This window comes from Berkeleyomyces rouxiae (genome assembly GCF_048999995.1).
Source record: "Berkeleyomyces rouxiae strain 22BRR77 chromosome Unknown BrBRR77_ptg000002l, whole genome shotgun sequence".
Taxonomy (NCBI): domain Eukaryota; kingdom Fungi; phylum Ascomycota; class Sordariomycetes; order Microascales; family Ceratocystidaceae; genus Berkeleyomyces; species Berkeleyomyces rouxiae.
Window position 1 is genome coordinate 5132782 of NW_027396492.1, and position 21051 is coordinate 5153832.

Sequence of the window (21051 nt, forward strand, 5' to 3'; positions counted from 1 at the left end):
CCTCTTAGGCTTACATGAGCATGCACAAACACAAAAGCCCAGGCGCAAGTCACCCTGACCTTTGACCCTGGCTCTGACCCTAGGCCTGATGTTGGCAAACAAGATCTTGCGGCCCCAAAGCTGCGGCTTGCCAAGGGATGGTCTGAAACAGTTTCCCCAGCCCTACTATCTTTAGATCTATCTACGCTGATCCGATCGGGGAAATCAAGTCGAGTCGTCCCAGTGAGAGAGAGTGGGGGAGGGGGGGGGGGGGGGGGGGCGTGTTCATGAAGACCAAATCAAGAACCCAAGGAAACAAATCGAGGCACAGCAAAGGAGGAGTTCAAATGGCAAATTACACTCTGCCTAAGCGTGAAAATCATTGGACTTTTTGCTCACACCAACTTGCCAGTTGCGGATGGTTTGATGATGTCAGAGTGATGAATGGAGGTGTTGAGTGAGTTGAGCTGAACAAGTACAACACAATCTGATGGCCGCCCGTCCTCTTCATTGCATCCGTCTGCCATCCGCCGTCCACCGACCCTAAGGCCAGGCACCGGCGAAATATGGTTTCATGTACACCATGTAGTGTGACGTGGGTGGGAAACAGTGCATTGCAGATTGACACAGTGCTTCGGAAAAGCGGCACGTTAATGAGGCCCTATTTCGTTCACGAGGTCGGCCTGCAGGATTTGGATTGCTTTTTTGGCCTGTCAAAGTCCTGGTCCATTCCCACCAAGTCGCAGAAATGTGGAGAGATGTCTGCATTACCATAACCATCAGGTGTTTTTTTTTAACGTGCCCGACAAAGTCAGAGTCCAACTCCATCGAGTCTCCTCCTCTTCCTCTTTCCCCTTCGACACTCATCTTCGAGGCACTCAAGTCCCGAGCCCCAAGGCCCCAAGTGTGCCAAGTTCAGCAATGTTTTGCAGAGTCTTGGACAAAGCAAATCACCAGTCAAAAAAGAAAAGAGAAAAAAACGACAGCAGGATAGCCACACAGGGGACCAGAAGCGACCAGCCTACTTCCTGCTGACTTTTTCCCACGCGCGCGCGTGTCAAATTGCAGCTTGGGAACTAGTGCCAGAGTGACACTTGGCGTGCCGGGACAATGTAAGAAAGGGATTTGGGCCTCTGGGGAGGTAGAAGGAAGGGGACCCCTGGACCTTGTGGCTCAACAAGTGGCAGGCAGGCAAGTGGACAGCTGGCAGACAGCAGAAGCAAGTTGGCGGCTACGAAAGCCTGTAGACGAGCCAACTCCTTGTGTTGGAGACATTTCCATACACCCCTTTTCGGCGTCGCCTAGCACGAGGACATGACCCCCCATGGCTCTCTCGGTTGGGTTTCCGGGACTTACGAGATGATGGGCAATATACTTTTAGGGAAAAGTGGTAAGTGTTAGTATGTAATAGAGTGTGCACATTGCACATTTGCACACGAGGACTCTCACATGAGTGAAAAATTGATTGCATATAGACAAGAAAGGGGTGAGGATTAGGGTGAATACAAAGTTCCAAGCTACCCTGATCTTCACATAAGCATATTACACACAGGCCGGCAGCTCCTGTCTGGCACAACAAAGCTCAGTCATGCGCTAGTTACAGCAGAGAACAAAAGAGAGAAGAAAAAAACACCACACACAAGTGCGCAAAGACACAGAGGCACAGGGACAAATGGCACCTGGCAAACCCAGAAACCCAGCATGTTCCGTTTCTCATAGGCGCGCTCGCTTCCTGCTACACGACGCAATGTTTCTTCTTGCACAAGACACGAACGAACATGTGCTCACACGCTCATGCGCACATACATGCTCGTACAGATCGGCAGGTATCACCGCCTCCATGTTTGGCTTTTTTTAACACACGCGGATTGCTTGTCAAGGGACTGTTTGCACGTCCACGTCCGCGTCCTTGGTGTTGTATAGGTTGGTGTAGCCAGATAATGCCTGGGCTTGACTATCCAGATAGTTAGGAGGCGGCAGAGACGGCGGATGGGCTTCCCCGGTGGTCCAAGAGGAGGAGAGTTGAGGCCAAAGGCGATGCAAAACCAGAGGGAAAACATTGCGTTGCTTGGCAGGACAGCAACAGTATCGGCACGCCCCATCCGTCCCCTTGGATGCGATGCAGTGAGGAGCAACATCTTGGTACAACGTCTGTGCCTGGTGTGTCTGCGCCGCCAGCGGCTCAGACGAGCCGACAAGCAGACACATCAATCTTACAAGCCGACAAAGACAGGCTGCACATACATAACTACATGCTTGTCCAAGTATATACCAAGAATTTTCATCTGACAACAAGACAGACTGGCCGCGTAATGCGATCTTGGCGTTTTGGCTTTTTTGGCATGCCCAGCCAGCCAGCCATCACTGGTTGATATTGGCGGGCAAGGATGCCTGTCTCTCTCTCTCTCTTTCTCTTTTCTTTTCTCTTCTCTCTCATGGTTGTTCCTCAAGTGTGCATCCAAGTATGGAACACACCACAGCCAACAAATGCAGACATGGCGAACCGACCACGGAAAAATTAGAGATCCACGGCATATCAACGGACCCGACCCAGCGACCAACCTTGCGAGAGCATGGGCCAGACGCATTGAATTGGCTGGCTGGTGCCAATACTTTTTTACTACTAGTTGACTACTTGTACAAAGGACAAGGACAAACACCGGTGCAAGTACCATCAACTAGTTACAGACAGCAAGGCAACACACTCAGTGCTACCGCCCCTAGAGCCCCTTTCGGCGCGAGGAAACTAATGTTCGAGGGTCAGTTGTTTTTCTCCACCATCAAGTGCAAATATATATAACCTATAGCGAAGGTAAACACAAGTTGCACAAGTCCCTGTAGTAACGATACCTGACTATAGTCGACTACTGCATGATTGACTCACAAATGGTAGAGCAGAAGGGTGGGTGAGAGTGAGGGCGGTCTGATATATAGACACCCCGTTTCCCCCTTGTTCTTAGCTCAGAGGATCGTATGTTATGTTTCGTCTATAGCAGGAGGGGGCGATACTTGTAAACTTCCACGGTTGGATGTTCCGAAGTTGCCAGGCCCCGAGATTTCTAATGTCTGATTTATAAAAATAAATCCAAGCCTTGGATAACTATGTGCTTTGCTCAATCGGCCAAGCGAGTTGCACAAGTCCATAATGAGAGGAGATGATCATGTATGTACTTGCCGAGTAAGTAGCAACAGGGAACACGCTGATGGTTAAGTCCATGGGTGAAGGGTGCTATGGGGGTGCTGGCAATGATACGCTCAGAAACAGCGCACCGACAGGCTAGCGGGCGTCAATTTGCCATGTTTTTTTTGTTTTCTTCTTGCCGGCGCTGAGACCCAAAAGGGACTCTTTTGCAGGACGAATATATATAACCAGTCATTTGTATGTATAAACGAAGATACCGAATGCGAGAAGAGACGAGGCACGGGAGTGCTGCTGTGCTCGAGAAAAAAAAGCACACAAGCATGACATGATGTCTGTCCGGCGTCTCCTCCGGCGCCTCCTTGTCTCCATCTCACCGTCCCGTAAGTTGGGGGGGGGGGGGGGTTTATGTGTGTCGTACGTACGGTACCGCATGCTTTGTAGACCGCTGCGCATGAACAGAGCACAATGAGTGGTGTCTTGGGCGTCTTGAGCGCGATCAAGGAGCCACATGTTTAGACAAGTGAGCATCATACTTGTCTACTTGCACACCGCTGCCATGAGCCGACTGCAACCAGCGCGTGTTTTCTTGGCGGGCTGCTGCTCTTGTCAGCTGTGCATATTCTCAAGGGCCTTCTTCTCCGTCTTCCACAGCCTTGGACGGCACTGTAGCCCGGCCCCTGTCTAGAACGTGGGCTCAGACTCTTCTGTAGCATTCTACCAAGATTCCATGCTTCTATGAAATGCCCTTGGCGAGTCGGGGTTTTGCAACGGAGTTAGGCAGCAGAACAAAGGGTGTGCAATATAACCACTTCTAGCTCACCAGTTGGTGCGACTGGGACTGGCTCTGCAGGCTGGAGATAGGAAACACGGATCAACCCTCCTCCTCCCCCCCCCGTAAAAATGAGGCGGGAGAAAATAGAAGACCAGATGAAAGTTATTACCCATTTAGGGTTACAGACTGAGATTGAGCTCGTTATGCGAGCTGCATCTCCAGTCCTCAGTTTCAATAGCATCCGTTGCTTATTGGTCAATCGAAAGGAGTGACTGACTGACTGCCGACTAAACAAGGAAAGAGTACGGATTTTGGATGAAGTCGAGTCTTCGAGTCTGCAGGATCGAGTCTTGTGTGGAGACGGTGTCACCATACATGACTGAGATCCAGCTTTAAAGTGGGCTAGGTTGCACAGGTGGCACCAGCTGGTGAGACGCCCAGCGGCACCTGTCGGCATCTGAACGTGTCATCATTCCCCTTGCCGTTGTTCTGCGCTGTGATTGGCGGGAGTTTGGCCTCGAGCTCAAGCTCAAGCTGCAGCTCCCACCAAACCACGAAGCTGTATTCTACGATTGATGGGGCGAGCTTCACTGGCGAAATACAGCCTCAAGATAAAGGAACATTAGGCACTGCTAAAGTACAATTCTTGTGTATTCATTGACGCTGTCCCACCCAGAAAGCCATCGCCTACATCTCAAAGTCCACGCCGTCACCGCCATGCGCCACCGGATCACCTTTGTCCAGCCCCCCGAGACGGCGCTGGACCCGGACGCGCTGAAGCTGACGACCAATGCACTCTCGGCGCCGGACCTGGCGGCAGCTGTGCGCGAGGACCGCTTCACGGTCGCGCTGAGCGAGCTTCCGGACGACGTGGCCCAGACACTCGAGGGCCACGCCGAGCTGCACCTGCGCTGGGCGAGTGCGCGGCCGTTTGAGACGCTGGAGCCGTTTTCGTCGCGCATTACGCCCGGATTCCACGTGACGTCTGCGCTGGCAAAGGGGGCTGATGCGTTGTTGAAACTGTATGTCTGACTTGCTTGTGGAGAACGGGGTGCTGCGACCTTGGTGCTAATGTGTGTTGTGTGTCGTGTGTCTTGATAGTCCTGAGCTGTGTGGCTTTGTATCAACGGCCTTTGGGCCGCTGGACTGCTCGGATCCCGAGGTAGGTAGACCCTGATCCCCTCAAATACTCGGGAAAGTATTTGCTGACTCTCTCGGTTAGGCCTTTACGAAGCGTCTTGCCCAGGATGCCCCCGCGGAATCCTCTGACGTCTACCAGTTCTACCAGGCGGTGGATTCGCTGGACTTCTTTTCCAAGTTCCTCAAAACTACATTTTGTTCGCTGGGCGAATCAATCACTATCTGCAATGAGGCGGCCAAGCACATGAAAGATCTAGTCTCGCTCGATTTGACTTACGACAAGACCGCGCAAAACATCCGCTTGGTCATGACTTGGCCGCTGCAAAAGCAGCCCATCAACATATCAGGCCCACCCTCCGACAGCGACGTTCCATACCGCACTGAAGTTGGCATCCTGACTAAGGGCGTGGCACCCAACATGAGCCCCGACCAGGTCGGCATGACCGGAGTCCTCTCCGTCTTTGGCGAGAGCAAGCGGCCCTCGTCAGTCCTCTTCTCCTTCCCTTCGCGCCACCGCAAATCCGACGCCCACTTCGCTGCTGACTTCCTGCAGCCCACTGGCCTGCACCCCACCTGGCAGCTGCAGCTCGACTCCAGCATGCCTCCCGCCCAAGACTGCACCGCCCACGCCTACCTGACGCTGCCGCGCACCATCTTTGCTGACCGCTACCAGCTGGCCGACCCGCTGTTTGCCCAGTCCAAGAACCTGTCTGCTCTGCGCTACACCAGCACGCCTGTTGATCTGGAGAAGCCCGAGTACACTACGCCTACCTGGGGCTCCAACGTGCTGCTCGACCTCGCACCACCTGCGTCGGCCGACGCACCCTGGACCGCCGAGATCCCGCTGCACTTGCGCTATCTCGCGCCAGCTGCCGGCGGCTACACCGACATGTCTGTCCCGTATCCCGCAGTGTTCTGGGCATGTGGCCCGCTTGCGTCGCCGGAAGCCGAGAAGCTCACCAACAACCCGTTTGACCGCACTGTGCTCGGCTACGACGCGCTGTTTGCGCCCGGCACGGTCTTTTGGCACCTGACGCCCAAGCCTGCCGCCCAGGCGGTGGCCACCAACACCGCGGCGCCGGTGCCGACAGGCGGACTGCAGCTGACTAGCCACGTCACGGTGCCTGTGCTGGACACCAGGGCCAGTGGGTGGATCGAGCTGGGCACGGCGGCGGCGGTGGGTGCAGGCTTTTTGTGGGTGGTTTGGTGCTTGTATGCGGGTGCCAAGATGGGCAAGAAGACAGCCGCAAAGATGGCGGGGAAGAAGAAGGCGGACACGAAGAAGTCGCAGTAATGGAGAGAGAGAGGGAGAGAGAAACGTGTGCGTGCAGTTACGAGCAGCACATGCAGTGGTACTTGTACCACCTTGGTTTTGGTCATTCACCAGTGCTTAGTAATACATATTGTTAGTCCCACTCTTACCGTCACACTACTTGTACCCGCAGTTTAATGGCCGAAGGACCGACATCTCAGCCTTGGGGGCGGCTTATACGGAAGCCAGTCACAGTTCTCGTTTGTCGCAACAGAGAAATCGTGTCCCGCAAGCTTAGCCATAGCACAAATAACTCTTTTCTTTTTTTTTGGTCTGGCGGTGGGTCTCTCTCGACTTGTACGAGCTCTAGTTGCTGGGCCTGAAACGTCATTATCTCCATCGGCGTACATCCATCGGCGGACTCGCCCTCATTTTGCCGCTTTTGGCCTGAGACCAGACGACCACTCGCTCTATCTCTCCCCCCCCCCCCCCCCGAAAAAAAAACGAGCCGCGAAACCACACATAAACACCGAATCCGCCTTGTCACGCAGTTCCATTCTGTGCCTACTGCACCCACATGTTAGGATTCTCTTTATTCTTCCTGGACAGCCACTACAGCCATGACTGCCGCGACAGCCGCGACAGACCGCATTCGCCGAAACACGGCGTGTACGGGGTGCCGAGACTCCAAGGTGTGTTTTCCCTTTTGCTTTATGTGCTAACCCTAAGGCACTGCTGTGCGGGTTTACTAAGATGCCTTGGGTGAGTGGTTTAGGTCAAGTGCAACGCCAGCCAGAGCGACAATCACGCGCCGTGTTCCCGCTGTACCAAACTCGGGATTAGTTGCGTGGTGGATAAGTCACACAAGCGATCAACGCGCAGGAGGTAAGTGAGCCGGGCTGTTCTTCTCTTTCCACAAAGTATCACCAGAGGACGCTCCTTGCATGCTACATGCTCGTCTCGATGTATTCCAGTCCTCCTGTATCTTTGATTCTGATGCTCAACAAAACCCACAACACAGCAAGCTCGAACAGCTTGAAAAGGAGTTAAAGTCCATCAAAGATGTCGTCAAAACATCCATGAGCGATTGCTCATTTCGCCCGCCTCCCGAGGCCTCGCCTTCACTGTTTCCACCAACCGATGCGCGGCCGCCCGCGCCCAGCTTTCTTTCGTCGGCCCTGCGCGAGACGCTTGCACAGATGCCGGCGCCTGCACCAGCGCTGGCGCCACTCGAGGTGCCTGATCCGGCGACTTCCGGGCTCGAGAGCACTGGCTCTGCAGCCGCAGGGGTTGCGCCGGCGGAGGCGGCGGCGGCTAGTGCAAGAAGCACGGCGCCGCTGATGTCCGAGACTAAGAAAAAGCCGGCTGGGTGTGCGCGGGCACTGGGCAATCATGTTTTTACGCGCGCAGATATCGACCACTACTTTGACAAGTACGCCCGGCCTTAGTATCAAGCCACGCACCCTCTTCCTCCCGTGTTTCACGCCAGCTAACACACAGAGAAAAGATACTTTGAGCACTTCCACCCCTACTTCCCCGTGCTCCGCAGCCGCAACCCAGACAAGACATACAGCGACAGCCCACTGCTCTTCTGGAGCGTCATCTACGTGGTCAGCCGGCGGTACGCGCGGTCCGCCGGCACGTTTGGCTTCCTGGTTGAGGCGCTGCCGCACGAGATCTGGCCGGTGCTGTGCAGCCACGCGCTGCCGATGGCGTCCATCAACGCGCTGCTGCTGCTGAGCGCCTGGGCGCAGCCGACGGCGCGGCTGCTGGTCGATCCGGCGCTGACGTATGCAAGCGTCGCGGTCAGTGCGAGCATGGTCGTCGGCCTGCATACGATGAAGGGCGCGCATTCGCATTTTTGCTTTGGCCCGCGCAAGATGGAGGCGAGTGACGAGGAGGCGGCGTATTCATGGGCGGGCTGTAATGTTGTGGCGCAGAGGTATGTATGGTGTCTGTTGGGAGGAGAGGAGTGGCGGTCTGGCGGCGAGAGCTAACAGAGTTTTGTAGGGTATCTTCTGTTAATGGGTGTCCTCCTAATCTAGCGCTGTTCAACCATGCGCTGAAAGCCACGAAGCAGCTGGATGATTCGCCCTACTTCAAGAACCTGCTCACAGCACAAGCCATCTGCAACCGAGTAGGCAAAACCATGTTTGCCCTGCTGGAACAGTCCAACACTGTAGCAGAAGCCACCATCCAGCTATTCGAGACAGAGCTTGACAGCGAGGGCGCGCTCTGGGCCTCTGGCAACAGTAAGTTCCCCTTGAAAGACTATCCACGCGCCGCTCTGGACCGCCATGAAGCCCGACTGACACGCCACCAAGACCTGGATACCTTCACCTTGCTGTGCACGCGCCTCGAGATACAGGCATACTACTTTGTCGCCAAGTCCGACCCCGAAAGCCCGACACTGCGGCATAATATGTTGCGCGCCTACCGCACCGCCACCAGCCTGATCGACCTTGCCGTCAAGCTCGAAGAATCCGTGCAGTTTCTGCACCACGCGCCGTCGCACATCTTTCGCTACATTCTCGAAGCCTCGTGCTTGGTAATGCGCGTATGCATGTCGACCAATCTCTCGAGCCTCCTGCCCGGCACCGGCACCGGCACCGGCAACATCTCTCCCGCAGCCGCAATCTCCAGCATCAACACCTGCACACGCGCCCTGCGCGCCTGCTCTGTACAGGACAACGACATGCCCATACGCACGCTCAAGATCATGGAGTCGTTTTGGTCGCTGCAGGCCGTCATGCCCTCGTTTGGCCCCGTGTCCGAGCTGCACCACCGCATCGGATCGTCGCTGACCTTTGACTCGCTGCGCCGCTGGAAGGTCCTGCTCGAGGGCTTGCAGCGCGAGAGCCGCGAGAGCCGCGGCCGTGTCGGTCTGCCCAAGAGCGCCGATGAGCAAGCTGTCGTAGCTGCCATGGCGCGCGCTGACTTGCCGCGCGGCTCTGCGGCTGCCCTGCAGACCTCGATGCTTGGCGGCGTCCCCGGGGGCGTTGGCGCTGGCGCCGGCGAGGCCGCCCACCCGCGTAGCTCTAATCAGCCAGGCGGCGCCGGCAGCGGCCAATTGGCGGCGCAGAGCCCGGGCTACGGCCCGTTGTCGTATGCGGGATTGGGCGGGGTGATGCCGGCGTTTGGGCCGGCGGCTTCGGCTGAGCAGTTGCAGGAGATTGATTGGGATGCGCTGATGCGAGATCTAGACTGGGGCGATATAGCCGAGCCGGAGTTTCCAGTGATACCATAAGAAAAACAAAAAACAATGAAGATTTGCTTATTTCTTTCAAAAAAAAGAGAATGAAGAGACCGAAAGACAAAAATGAATCCCGGAGGAGATACGGTGGATTCCAGATGATCTGAAGCACTGGGAATTGAGCCCAATGCGGGGGTCGAACCCGCAACCTTGAGATTAAGAGTCTCACGCTCTACCGATTGAGCTAACCGGGCGGGATGTGTTGGTTGAAAGAGTCGGCCGCAAAGTGGGTCATAACCCGAAAATTCTGCAAAATTTTCGGCCGGGTGTCCCGGGTCACAACCTCCATGTCGCGAAACCACGACGACGACATGTTGCATTGACCGTTGTGTCTGGTTTTTGATTCACAGGCGACACGCCGCAGAGTACGATATACTTGAAGAAACCACCCAATGAAGAAACCCGCGCCCATCTCACAGTCTGCAGCCGGTCCATCCCCCGGGGCTGCTCCATATTTCACAAGGATCCGAGAGATGTGCCCTGGCCAGATGACTCCCACTGAAAGAGAAGGAAAAAGAAAAAATGTGTTCGAGTTAAACAAACTGGCTGACTATAACAAGAAAAAAGAAAACAGAAAAAGAAGCGAATCCTGTAATAAATCTGAAGAAAAACAAAAAACCGAAATCAAATAAAAACCCTCCGCCCAAGCAGGAAACAAAAAAAGAACAAAGGAAAAAGAAAGATGCCACCGACAAGTTCTTATTGTCCTAGGTACTACTTCGCGCGGTAGAGCAGCCCAAGGAGATATCATCTCCTTCAAGGCCTACCACATTCTTTTCATGGTCTGCTCATGACATGCCTCCAGAGTAATCCATATTGCCGCTGTATCCCTGTGTAAACATGGCCGTGTGCTGATGTTGTTGTTGTTGTTGTTGTTGCTGTTGCGGCTGCGGGCGTTGTTGGTGTGGATGCTGCTGCTGGCTTGAGTGTGGTTGTTGCGACTGCATCATGTGCATCTGCGGATTCTGCATCTGCGTCTGCGCATGACCATGACCCAGCGCATGATGTCCCAGCGCATGATGTCCCAGCGGCACAAACTCATGCCGATGCCCATGCACATGCGCCTGGTTTTGCGCGTGCGCGCCCGGCGGTGGCGGTCCAGCAGCATACATGCCACCGGCCGGAGGCGCCACCCTCGCGGCACTGCCAGTGCCGCCCAGTGCCTGCATGCCCATCATGGCCATGCCGGTTGACGCGGGGCCGGCATCGGGCAGCGCAAAGGGCAGCATGGAGTAGGCGGGCAGACCGCGGGCCTCGGCGAGGAGCATCGGCATGCCGGGTGGGCAGAACTCGGAGTCAAAGTCGGGGCCCAGACTGACAAGGTCCGCGAAAATGTCCTGAGAGTCGGGCATTGGCGTGGCGGCGGACGGCACGCCAGCGGGGTTGGTCGAGGTCGGGACCATGGTGGCGGGGTTATTGGTGGGAGCGGGATTAGTGGTGGCGTTGGCATTGCTGGCGCTGTTGGCACTAGGCGCCGGGGAGGACATGCCAAGCCAGTTTGAGATTGTGAGATTAGGGTCGGCTACTGGGCGTGCCGAGAGGTCATCGGCACGGATGGGGATGTTGAAAGTGCTGGCACTGTCAAGAATAAAGTCGGGGCCCGGAAGCTTCATGGATGTATTGAAAGGCTCCACCTGCGTCTCCTGGGTTGGCGCCAGTGACTGGTTAGGGAAGACTTGGCGCGGCGGTGCTTTAGGGCCGAATTTTCTGTCCAGCTCCGCAATCTCCTGGCAAAGTTGGGTAAACTATATGCGAATACAACATTAGTAGCTAGAAGCTTGAACAATGTGAACACCGATCGCTTGTCACTGACCTGGGTCTTCATGGACGGAATCACATTGGCCAGCGGCTCAATAAAGGTCACTGTGTTTGTAATGAAATCCCGAATAGCATCAGCGTTAATCACCTCGGCCCTGCTTAAAGGCGCCGTGCTGTGCTCAGCTAAGTCGTTGTATAGTTCATGATTCAACGCGGCAACAAGCACCTTGGTGCACTCTTGGATGCACGGCATCAAGTATGTGTCTCCAAGGTATAGCGGTGCCAGCGGGTCTCTGTTCACCATGGCTTGAGCCTGGAACATGCGCCAGAAGCGAGCGGCCGCCACGGCAAAAGCAACAGCCTGCTTCTGCGCTCTGATCAGAAAGTTGTTGGGTAGTTTGCGGAGGAGCTCGGCAGAGCCAGATTCCTGAAGGCCTGGCACGGCAAACTGGTACAGCTCGACATGCAGCGCGCAGATCCAGCTGTGGATAAAGACAAAAATTTGCTCTTCGCGCGAACCGGCCCAGCGCGCCACGTTCTGCTCGTTGAGCTTAAGGTCGTCTGGTAGCGACGCAGTGAAAGAGGAGACTTCGTTTTGGAGACGGTTGACCTCTTCCATGACGCGCGATGCCTCCCACTTGACGCCGTGCACCAGGGCAGTGCCGCCGGAGAACTTTTTGGCTATACTCTGGATATGGTGTCGGAGATTAATGAGGCGGATGGTGTAGCCCTGGCGGCCCATGGAAAACGACGACGGAGATACGGTCCGCGAACCCTTTTCCGTCAGGCGCTCTGCAGACACGGGCTGGTTTGCCTGGAAAGCCTCTTCGTTGCACGGGAGCCTCAGCTTCATATTGTCCTCGTTGAAGCACACATATGCATCGAAGCCGCCGGCACAAATGCGGTCCATGTGGAACATGTGCCAGGCCAGCCTCCGCGAGCACTCTTGTTGGATGAATGTTTTTTGGGAGCCGGGGACGTCCCAGTTGAGCTGAAGACCGAGCATGATGCGGCAGGCCACAGCCACCAATTGCCAGCATTTGGCGTACTTGCCCACGAAGAGATTGTGGGTGATGGTTAGCGCGTAGAGCGTCAGATTAGACTCGTTAAGGCTGCCGACGTTTCGAAAAAGCTGGAATTCAACCTGACGGCAACACGTCATGGCAAAGTCTTTGGCGTTGTCGTTGGAAGTGACGAAGAAGGCGGCTACCGAGCAAATAGCGGCAACCTGGGTGGGAGACAGAGTGCCTTGCTAGACGAGGGCAGACGAAGAAGAGAGGGAGTTGTTAGATGAGACGGCCAAGTCCTTTCTCGATAAGAGGGAATGCAAGTTGGAAGATACCTCGATTTCCTGGTAGAGGCTTTTGCGGTGATAGAAGCTTAGACATGGGAGATAGTATGCATTCTGGAAATAGGCGTCGACGTGTAGTTGTATAAAGTCTCGGCGGCGGAGGAGATCCCTGGCTGAGGTTAGCGTGAGGGCATAGCAGCGGGTGGTGGTGAGGGGATAGTATGGGTATGGTGCAAAGAAGGGGCAGCATACTCGCTCTCTAAATTCAACAGCTCGACAAAGCGCTTGTGCAGGGCCTCACTGCTCTGCTCGGGGCTTCCTGGTCCCGCCGGGCCATCGACGCCAGCATTATCGGGCACACGGTCATCCACGGCGCGGGTAGCCTGCTCTTCAACAGGCGACAGCTCCGAGGTCTGGCTCGGGGCCGAAGTGGCCGAGGCCACGGATACGGCGACAGCCGGGGTGGATGCGGTGAACTTGCGCTTGGACACCTGGTACTCGCAGACCATGTTGTTGGCCTCGCATCTCTTGCATCGCGGCTGGTCGCTAGAGCACTTGGTCTTGTGGATGTGGCAGTTGGTGCAGGCTCGCTGGGCACGCTTCCGGACGGTGCCGGCTTCGGTGTGGCTGCGAGACGGCGTGGAGCGAGCAGAGCCTTGGAGGAGACGGTTAGCGGGCGAGAGCACACGACGTGGAAGTGTGGGGACGTGGGGACGTGGGGGAGAGCCGCGTTTTCCTTACCAATGTCCAGGGGGCCTTCTGCCGGTGCCACGAAGCTGCACTTGAGGTCCAGGCGCTGGCATATTGTACATCTTGCGCCGTCGGCGGGCCTGCCTGTGCATTTGACCTGAGATGAAGCAGACAAAAGAGGGTCGGGTTAGCACGAGACCATAAATAATAGCATAACACATGGCCGGCATATAACAGCGTACCTTGCGCAGGCGGCAGGTCTTGCAGCAATCGGCTAGGCTCGCTTGGCTGCGGCGCTTCTTTGGGCCGGCTGCTGAAGAGTCGGAGGCTGGCGTAGGCGTTGTGGACACGGGCACAGACGCAGACGCAGAGGCCGAAGCTGAAGCTGAAGCTAGAGCTGGAGCGGCAACAGTTGGCAGCGGGCCAGGAAAGTCGTTGAAGCTGTTTTGCTGGCCCGACTGCTGCTGCGGCTGGTGATGGCGGTGATTCATTCCCAGAGTGCCCTCACGACCCAGAGCCAGACGATATCCCAAAAGGCTAGACGAGAACCCAGTCAGTCCTGGGCCGATGGAACGTGGGGGTGTGGATGTTGGCTCTTGGCCGCGGCCGTGGATGTATGAAACAAGAAAAAAACAGCTGGGATTTCTCTCTTTTTTGGCGGGTTTATTTTTGTCTTGAGTGTTCGCTTGGCCGCCGTCAAAGCGCCCACCACGATGCAAAGATGGACGCGGCAAAAAAAAATTAGACGCGATGCCGCCGGCACAGCACAAAGGTGACGAGGACTGAGCGAAGGGGCGTCTCTTGGAGCTTGGCGATGGCTGATGAACGGACGGACGATCCCAGGCAGAATCAGAGAACTGCGAAATAGAGGACAGGTTTTTCTTTCTTCCTTTCCCCAAGGCTTTTTCTGTGTGGTCGTCGTGATTGGCTCATATCATTGACAATAAGCAGGCTATCCGCAGCCAGAACCCAGACGCAACAAGAAGAGAAAAAGCGTGAGAAGACGCCTATGCTGTAATCTGCTGCAAAAAAAAGCCCGACAACAAAAAACCGTCCGACGGGCTAGCGATAGATGCCAGGGCGATGAAGAAAATTCCCGGCAGATGGACGCAGAGCTACGTACCGACCCGAGCGGGCAACTACTACAAGCGTCAACAGTCACACATGCACTAGATTTTCCCGCCTGAACCTTCCGAGTACTACGCCTTTAGCTGATAACTATTTATGTATATATTCCAACCGCAAAATCTCAGGCTATGTAAACCGCCAGGTAACAGCGCCAGGTCCACCCAGAAAATATCAACACGCCGAGCCAAGAGGCCTGGCTATCGCCGCCAAAAAGAAAAGGGACCAAAACAAACACGAGACCTGCAAACAATCAGATCAGGGACATCAAGAAGGCCGTAACTCATCATATTCCTAATAGCAAGGAAATTACAGAAAGAAAAAAAAAAGGGAATTTGTCAACGACCAGCACACTGGTCTGTGAATCCTTTGCCTTGTCTAGTTAGTCAGCTTTGTCTCATAGCTCGCTGTTTGCGTTGCCGGAACCAGAGGCACATGTTCCCCGTTAACGGGCTGCTGTGCATCCTTCGTCGGCACTATTTCTTCGTCGTCGGCAATTGGCGACACAGCAACAGGGAAATCTAATACATCGTCATCCTCGTTCTCATCGACTGGTGAGACTTCTTCCAGCGCAGGGACCGCCGCTGCCACCAAAGTCATAATAGGAGCCGGTGCAGGCTCGGTGGAAAACCCAGGGCTGTTCGCACTAGATACAATGGCACGTTGTGTCAAAGTTTCCGGAACTACGCTAGGGTTGACCTCAGATATTGATGCAATGCTAGGCGAGTGCGGCACCGAGTTCGCGCTGCTGCCAGATACCTGGCCTGGGACGGGCTTGCGGGCGCGCACTGGGATCTTGTGGTCGTCCTGAGACCGCCTAGGCGGCAACATAGGCGCCCAATACTCATCTTGAGGTTTTTGTGGCTGCAGCATAGGCTTGGTAGAATCTTCGCTGTTCCTGGGGCGCGGAGGCAGAGCCGGACTAGGCTCTGCTTGGACTTGAGTTTGTGGTGACATTTGAATTGGAGAGTGTTCCTGGGAGATGGCCGCCTGGTCAATCGGCGACTCAACCGACGCATCATGGCGTGGCAGATCAATGCTGCGTCCACGCGTTTGAGAGACAGCTGTAAAGCTAGCGTTGAATGCAAACATGGTCTCTATCGGAGGTGGCGGGGACTTGGGGCGGCGCTGGTCGGCAATCTTCTGGTCGACAATTTCCCTGACGTCGCGGTACTTGTTCTTGATCCAATCAATCGGCCGCTGCTCCTCGTTGCCCGAATGCTGATCGCCATCTGAAGAGTCATTGACAACACCTTCTTGTCCGCGGATTTGCCCACCACCAACAGAGGTCGAATTTGAATCAGCATTGTTGAGCCCCATTGCAATCCGAGATGTTATAGGTGCAATGAATCCCTGCATATCCTCCTTACGGGGACGAGACAGTCTCCAACGCCGTTTCTTCTCTCGATCCGCTTCATCCGAAGAAGCCGGTCCCGGGTTGAGAGCCCCAGAACGCGATAGCTCGTCGATCTGATCAATGTCTGATCCCTCGTTAAAAGAGGAATGCAATGATGTCGGGGGAGACTTTTTGCTTTTCAGCAAGCTGTCAGAGGCTGCACTTATAAGGCTCGAGGCTCGCGTCCGTGTTTGCCGGGGCTGAACATTGAGCAATGGAGAGGCCGGTGGTAGCACGGCAGATTGGGCGGTTGGTTGAGGGGTGGATGTGAGTGGCTGCGCAGATTGCACCGACAAGGTAGATTCAGTAGGGCGTGCTGGTGGGATGGACAGTGCTGCTTGAGTAAGCAGAGTTGGCCGGGGGGGACAATCTGCCTGAGCCTCAACTGGTCGTGCGGGTCGGACGAGTACATGCTCTTCGCTTGGAACATGCAATACTTGGCGCGTCGGCGGCGGCACAGGGTTCGACCAGCTTTCGTTTGCTGTCGGTACAACAGGGCTGGCGTTAATGGCGGAGTCCGGCTGCCGAGGGCGGGCGGTGAACTGCGAGGTTGGATCAGCTCCTGTGCTATCTAGAGCATTCATGGTCTCATGTGCGGTAGAAACGCTAACAGTTTGTGATAGAGATGTTGAAGAGCTTTGGGCACTGGGGTTCGCACTGTCAGGAATACGCTTCTTGCGTAGTTTATTAAGCTGACGCCTTTCCGAGCTGTCAGCAGATGAAGTGGTAGGCCGTTGTTTCACAATCATTGTGGGCTCTCTGCGACCGTCGCGAAAACTTTCGCCATAGCTAAGGGGCGACGGTGAAAGGCTAGATGTACTGGCATTGTCAACAGGAATAGGGCTTGGAATTGCATGACCCTTGACTCTCAGAGTCTTGGACCGTGATGGGGGGTTGGCAGTATTATCGCTGTAAACCATGCCATCAGAAATGACACCAAGAGGGGTAGAACCTTCGCGGGGCATGTCTCGAGCATGACGGGTATTAGCGATCCCGGGGGATCTCTTCGAGGGAACAGTATTGCTACGACCGAGACCGCCACCGCTAGAAGGGGCGGTGATAATGGTTGGAGTTCTGGGAGTTCTCACACCACTGCCCTGGCGGGAATGGCGAGAAGAAACCGAGCGGTTGCGTCTAAGCTTTCCGTCTCTGCGCACACTCTCAGCTCCAGCACTAGCATTCGAGCTGGACCGAGCAAGGCTTGGGCTGGTGTGCATTGAAGGGGCGCCACCCACAAGTTCAACGCGCTGAGGGACACCATGCTGAACGGCCTGCACTGTTTGTTCGTCGGCCTCTGTACCCTGCATGCCAATGAGGAAGTGGTCCTGGTTCTCAATCAGAAAGATTATCACGGACTGATTTAACCGGTACTCTTCCGGAAGCATGTCATGGTCGGGATGTGAGAGCATGCCTGGTTGGAAAATGGCGGCAAGGTTCTGAGAGTTCATGCGGTTTTCGTCTGCTTTGGCCGCGAAGACGGCCAGAAGATCAAGCAGGTACAGTAAGAGCTGGCGATTCAGAGGAGGTAGCTCGGTGATGAGATGCTGGTAGCTGGTAATGACGTGGTTTGGGTCAACATTTTGGAGCAAATGGCTGCCCTCGTTGTACGATGGCGCCCGCATGATGGCGCCCTTGAGTGGTTGACGGAATTTTTCATACAGATCCAAGGGCACTACGGGCTCTGGGAGATCGTTGAGGTATCTGCGAAGGACATTGGCGGCATCATGGACAGTGTAGCCTTCCCAGACAAGACCTTTTCCATAGCGGTCAGGAGAATCAAAGATGGTCTTGAGCTCTTTGATGCGCTTTTCTGAGCCACTGAGACGGAAGATGCCCTCAACGCCAGTCGCTGCAATACATTTACATTAGAATTACTGTGGGGGGAGAGGAGGTTTGTCTGTCAGGGAGAGGCATGTGATGCAAAGAGATCAGTGCGTACCTCGTTCTTTCAAGAAAACGCCACATTTGGCGACGACAATGGGCACATAGCCGTAGATGTAGCTGCGGTTGTCTTCATCAACAAGCGAAATGGCGACGTTGGCGTAGGTAATGCTCTGGCGAAGGGGCACGCCAAAAATACCCGTCGGGCGAGATGCTATTTCTGATGGGGTGTTAGCAGGCGATGTCAAGGTTGCGCTTAGATTTGCGATGCAAGGGAGTGGGCCAACTGTGCAGCTGGCAGAGGCAGCTTCATGTTCCGGGCTGAGCAGAGTTGCAAGCAAAGGGCGGCCCTAGAAGATGGGGAGAGAAGACATGGGGAGATGGCGAGGGAGTGTGGGCAGAGAGAGAAGGACTGGAGCTCAGTGCCATGGACGGCAGACTTCTGCAGTTGTGGCCAACAGACTCCAAGATACGAGAATAAGCAGCAGACGAAGAGAGCTGAGCCTTCACGATGTGCAACAAACTCGCACGCAGCGTGAAGAGGCAGTGCTGTCCCAAGGACGAGCGCAGGCCAAGCAAGGCATTCCTCATCTTTGTCGAGTATTCCAGGTCTCGGGGTTGAAGGGTCAGCGACGACGGCCACGGGGGCAGTGAAGACGGCAGAAAAAACGTGACGGGGCACCTGTACCATTTGCAGGGTCTTGATGCTTGGGCATCTTGAAGCTCTTCCACCATGACTTGAGATCGCGCTTTGTTGGCGGGGAAGACGGATAATTTGGAGGGCTTCCATCATGTGGGAGGAATGAGCCAGACGTCATGGTGACAATGGCCTGACCAGCGCTGACAAGAGAAACGAGGAGCAAAAAGGCGAGCGAAAGTGCGGCAGTTGTGGGAGACAATTGTCAGATGGCGTGGTGGAGGCAGAGCCCGATGAGAACAGGAGCGGGTGACGGGGCCGGGACACGGCGATCGGGAGGGGAGGGGAGGAGGCAGTTGGTAAGGCGGCAGTTCGAGAGCAGGCAGCGTCGAGGGAGCGGGCGAGCGGGCGAGCGTAGAAGGGTTGCAGACGGCGAGCTCGAGCACAAGTGAGGAGCGAGGAGCGAGGGAGTATTGCGTTGGGATGAAGATGGGGAGATTGGAGGAAAGCAAAAAAATATATTAAAAAAGAAATCGGCGGGAAAACAAGGTGGAAATGTGCCGTGGTTCCAAGGTGGAAGGTGGGTATTTAGGTAACTCCCAGTAACTGGTTATTTTAGTTTAGTCAAGTGGTAACTTTGGCAACCACCAAATAATAGCCTGTCCAAGATTTTGTTCCTTCTTCAATGGCAAAGGAATCGAAATTGGATCCAGGGCAGCAGGGTGTGCCAATTGCCAGGAGGCGGGTGCGAAAGGGTCAAAGAGGCGGGTGGGAAATGTTGAATGACAATGATGATGAGTCCTTAGGTCTTTGCCCTTAGATTGAAGCCTTTACGCAGCGCAGAATCTGCCAGAAAATGGAACATGTAAAAATATGACGGGCGGGTATGGCACGGAAATCCAGTCTTGGTCGCCTCCAAGCATCGATTTTGGGCCTGTTTTTATCACTCGCAGTACAGTGGGTGGTGGTGCCCCCTCAATGCTGGCTGGGTCCAGAGCGTTCTAAATATATCACAGATAGACTGCACATCACCAGGTCTCCAAGTCAGGAGGACGCCGATAGTTAGAGCACGCCCGGCACATTATTGGCTCTAAGGCTGGCCAGCTAGCTATGTAACTAGAGGCCCTACAGCACCGCGTTTGCCCTGTGCCCGTCGAGGCAGCCAAACGCTGCATGCTGACGCCCGTTCAGATGCCCAAGTCCAGGTGAAGCACTCTGTCTCCTGGCCTTGTCTTCCACCCACTCACCATCACATGTATTTGTGTGTGCCCATGTACCAGAGCTGCATCTATCCATCTTGTTCCCTGGCTCGTCTTTACTCTTATCTACATCCCTCTTGACGCCTTGGATGTTCGAAAGTATTGTCTATCTGGTCTGTATATACAATAAATATATGACCAAGTACACACAGATACACCAAGTCAACGGGCTTGGATATTTACAAATAGTTATTGTGCGTCCATCTATCTACAACCAACGATGTACGTACACACATACAGATGTATGTATGTATGTACATACATGCTCCTGCTCGCTTACATTACACCTTGGATCCCCAGATAGCTTCGATAACCTCCCAGCCCAAACACACTCTGATCCCCCGCCTCTACTTCCTTTTGTTTCCCCTTATCCTCCTCCGCTCCCTCTTCCCCCTCTGTCACATGGGGTCAGCTTGAATCCCAGGTCTCCCCCGACTGCGTACCCTCCGAAGAGCCCAAAGGCCTGGCAAGAGTAACTACAACACACCAACGTCATGGATTGAAAAAAAGGACACTTTAAGCTGGCGCCAAGTACCAGACAAACTAACTCTAACCTTGCTGTTCAACAGGAGAGCCACAAACACCCATACTCACGCTCACATACTACACCAACTCCTACCTAACCCATTCATCCATCCCTTGGGCTCCAGACTAAGACCGAGCCTGCCACTAAGATTCTGAGGTATATGGATGTACCAGAGCTTCTGCTTCTCAAAGACTTTTGCCTCTAACTAGTCTACCGAGCCAGAAGACCCAGAACCCAAGCTAGTAGTATAGACTCAGAGCTAGACCATCCCAGCACTCAGTTCCATGTTTCAAACCATGGCTAGCTAGCCATGGCCTGCTACCTCCATGAATCAGCCGACCTGGTTGAAGCCGTGTCTTGTGCCTCTTGACGAAGAAGAGTGTGAGTGAGTGATGCTGGGCCAGTAAAAGCTCAAGTCTCAGGCGCCAACCGCTTAGTGCTAAGACGGAGACGGGGGATGAAGGATGCTTAGATCACAGTGATACAGCCAAAGCATCTTTTGTGCCGCTTGGCTGACGCCTGGCCTAGGGTCTTTGTGTGCAAGTCGAGGAACGAGCAGGACAAGACTGGATGTGTACAAGTACAAGTAGGTACACATGTATAGTCTAACCCTTATTCCTGCTATACCCTAGACATGACTGTGGTCTCTGTTTCTATTCTTAGGTATCACCGGCTAAAAGCCACACCTCGCGATAAACCTCGGTCGCAAGTCACGAGACTCGGTTCCCAAGGCCAAGGCCACATGTCGCCGTGGCATTGCATTTCACAGGATGGCCATGTGAGAAAATGCAATAAGAGCCTGTCCGACTGCAGCACAGAATGAGCATAATTTTCCTGCTGCAGAAATATTGGCCTCTTGTGCACATGCAACGTACGACCTGCAAGTCGCACTTGTAACTCACTAACAAGTAGTTACACTTGGTTGTAACTAGTTAACTAGCTAGTTGGCT

At 54.7% G+C, this 21051-nt stretch overlaps 4 protein-coding genes across 4 annotated transcripts; 2 read left to right on the forward strand and 2 right to left on the reverse strand.

The window, feature by feature from the left end:
- Positions 1-4610: 4610 nt before the first annotated feature.
- On the forward strand, positions 4611-6327 carry BROUX77_002994 (uncharacterized protein; the record flags this gene model as incomplete). Its single annotated transcript, XM_073747595.1, has 3 exons — positions 4611-4915; positions 4995-5055; positions 5116-6327. The coding sequence occupies 3 exons, from the start codon at positions 4611-4613 to the stop codon at positions 6325-6327; spliced, it is 1578 nt and encodes a 525-aa protein (XP_073608076.1).
- Positions 6328-6905: 578 nt separating this feature from the next.
- Positions 6906-9532, forward strand: BROUX77_002995 (uncharacterized protein; the record flags this gene model as incomplete). Its single annotated transcript, XM_073747596.1, has 5 exons — positions 6906-6977; positions 7061-7170; positions 7307-7717; positions 7793-8227; positions 8296-9532. 5 exons carry the CDS (start codon positions 6906-6908, stop codon positions 9530-9532), a joined length of 2265 nt encoding a protein of 754 aa, XP_073608077.1.
- A 794-nt stretch (positions 9533-10326) lies between these two features.
- On the reverse strand, positions 10327-13768 carry BROUX77_002996 (uncharacterized protein; the record flags this gene model as incomplete). Its single annotated transcript, XM_073747597.1, has 6 exons — positions 10327-11283; positions 11352-12548; positions 12639-12756; positions 12840-13242; positions 13329-13434; positions 13520-13768. The coding sequence occupies 6 exons, from the start codon at positions 13766-13768 to the stop codon at positions 10327-10329; spliced, it is 3030 nt and encodes a 1009-aa protein (XP_073608078.1).
- A 1012-nt stretch (positions 13769-14780) lies between these two features.
- BROUX77_002997 (uncharacterized protein) lies at positions 14781-18497 on the reverse strand (the record flags this gene model as incomplete). Its single annotated transcript, XM_073747598.1, has 3 exons — positions 14781-17647; positions 17738-17893; positions 18368-18497. 3 exons carry the CDS (start codon positions 18495-18497, stop codon positions 14781-14783), a joined length of 3153 nt encoding a protein of 1050 aa, XP_073608079.1.
- Between the last annotated feature and the right edge of the window lie 2554 nt (positions 18498-21051).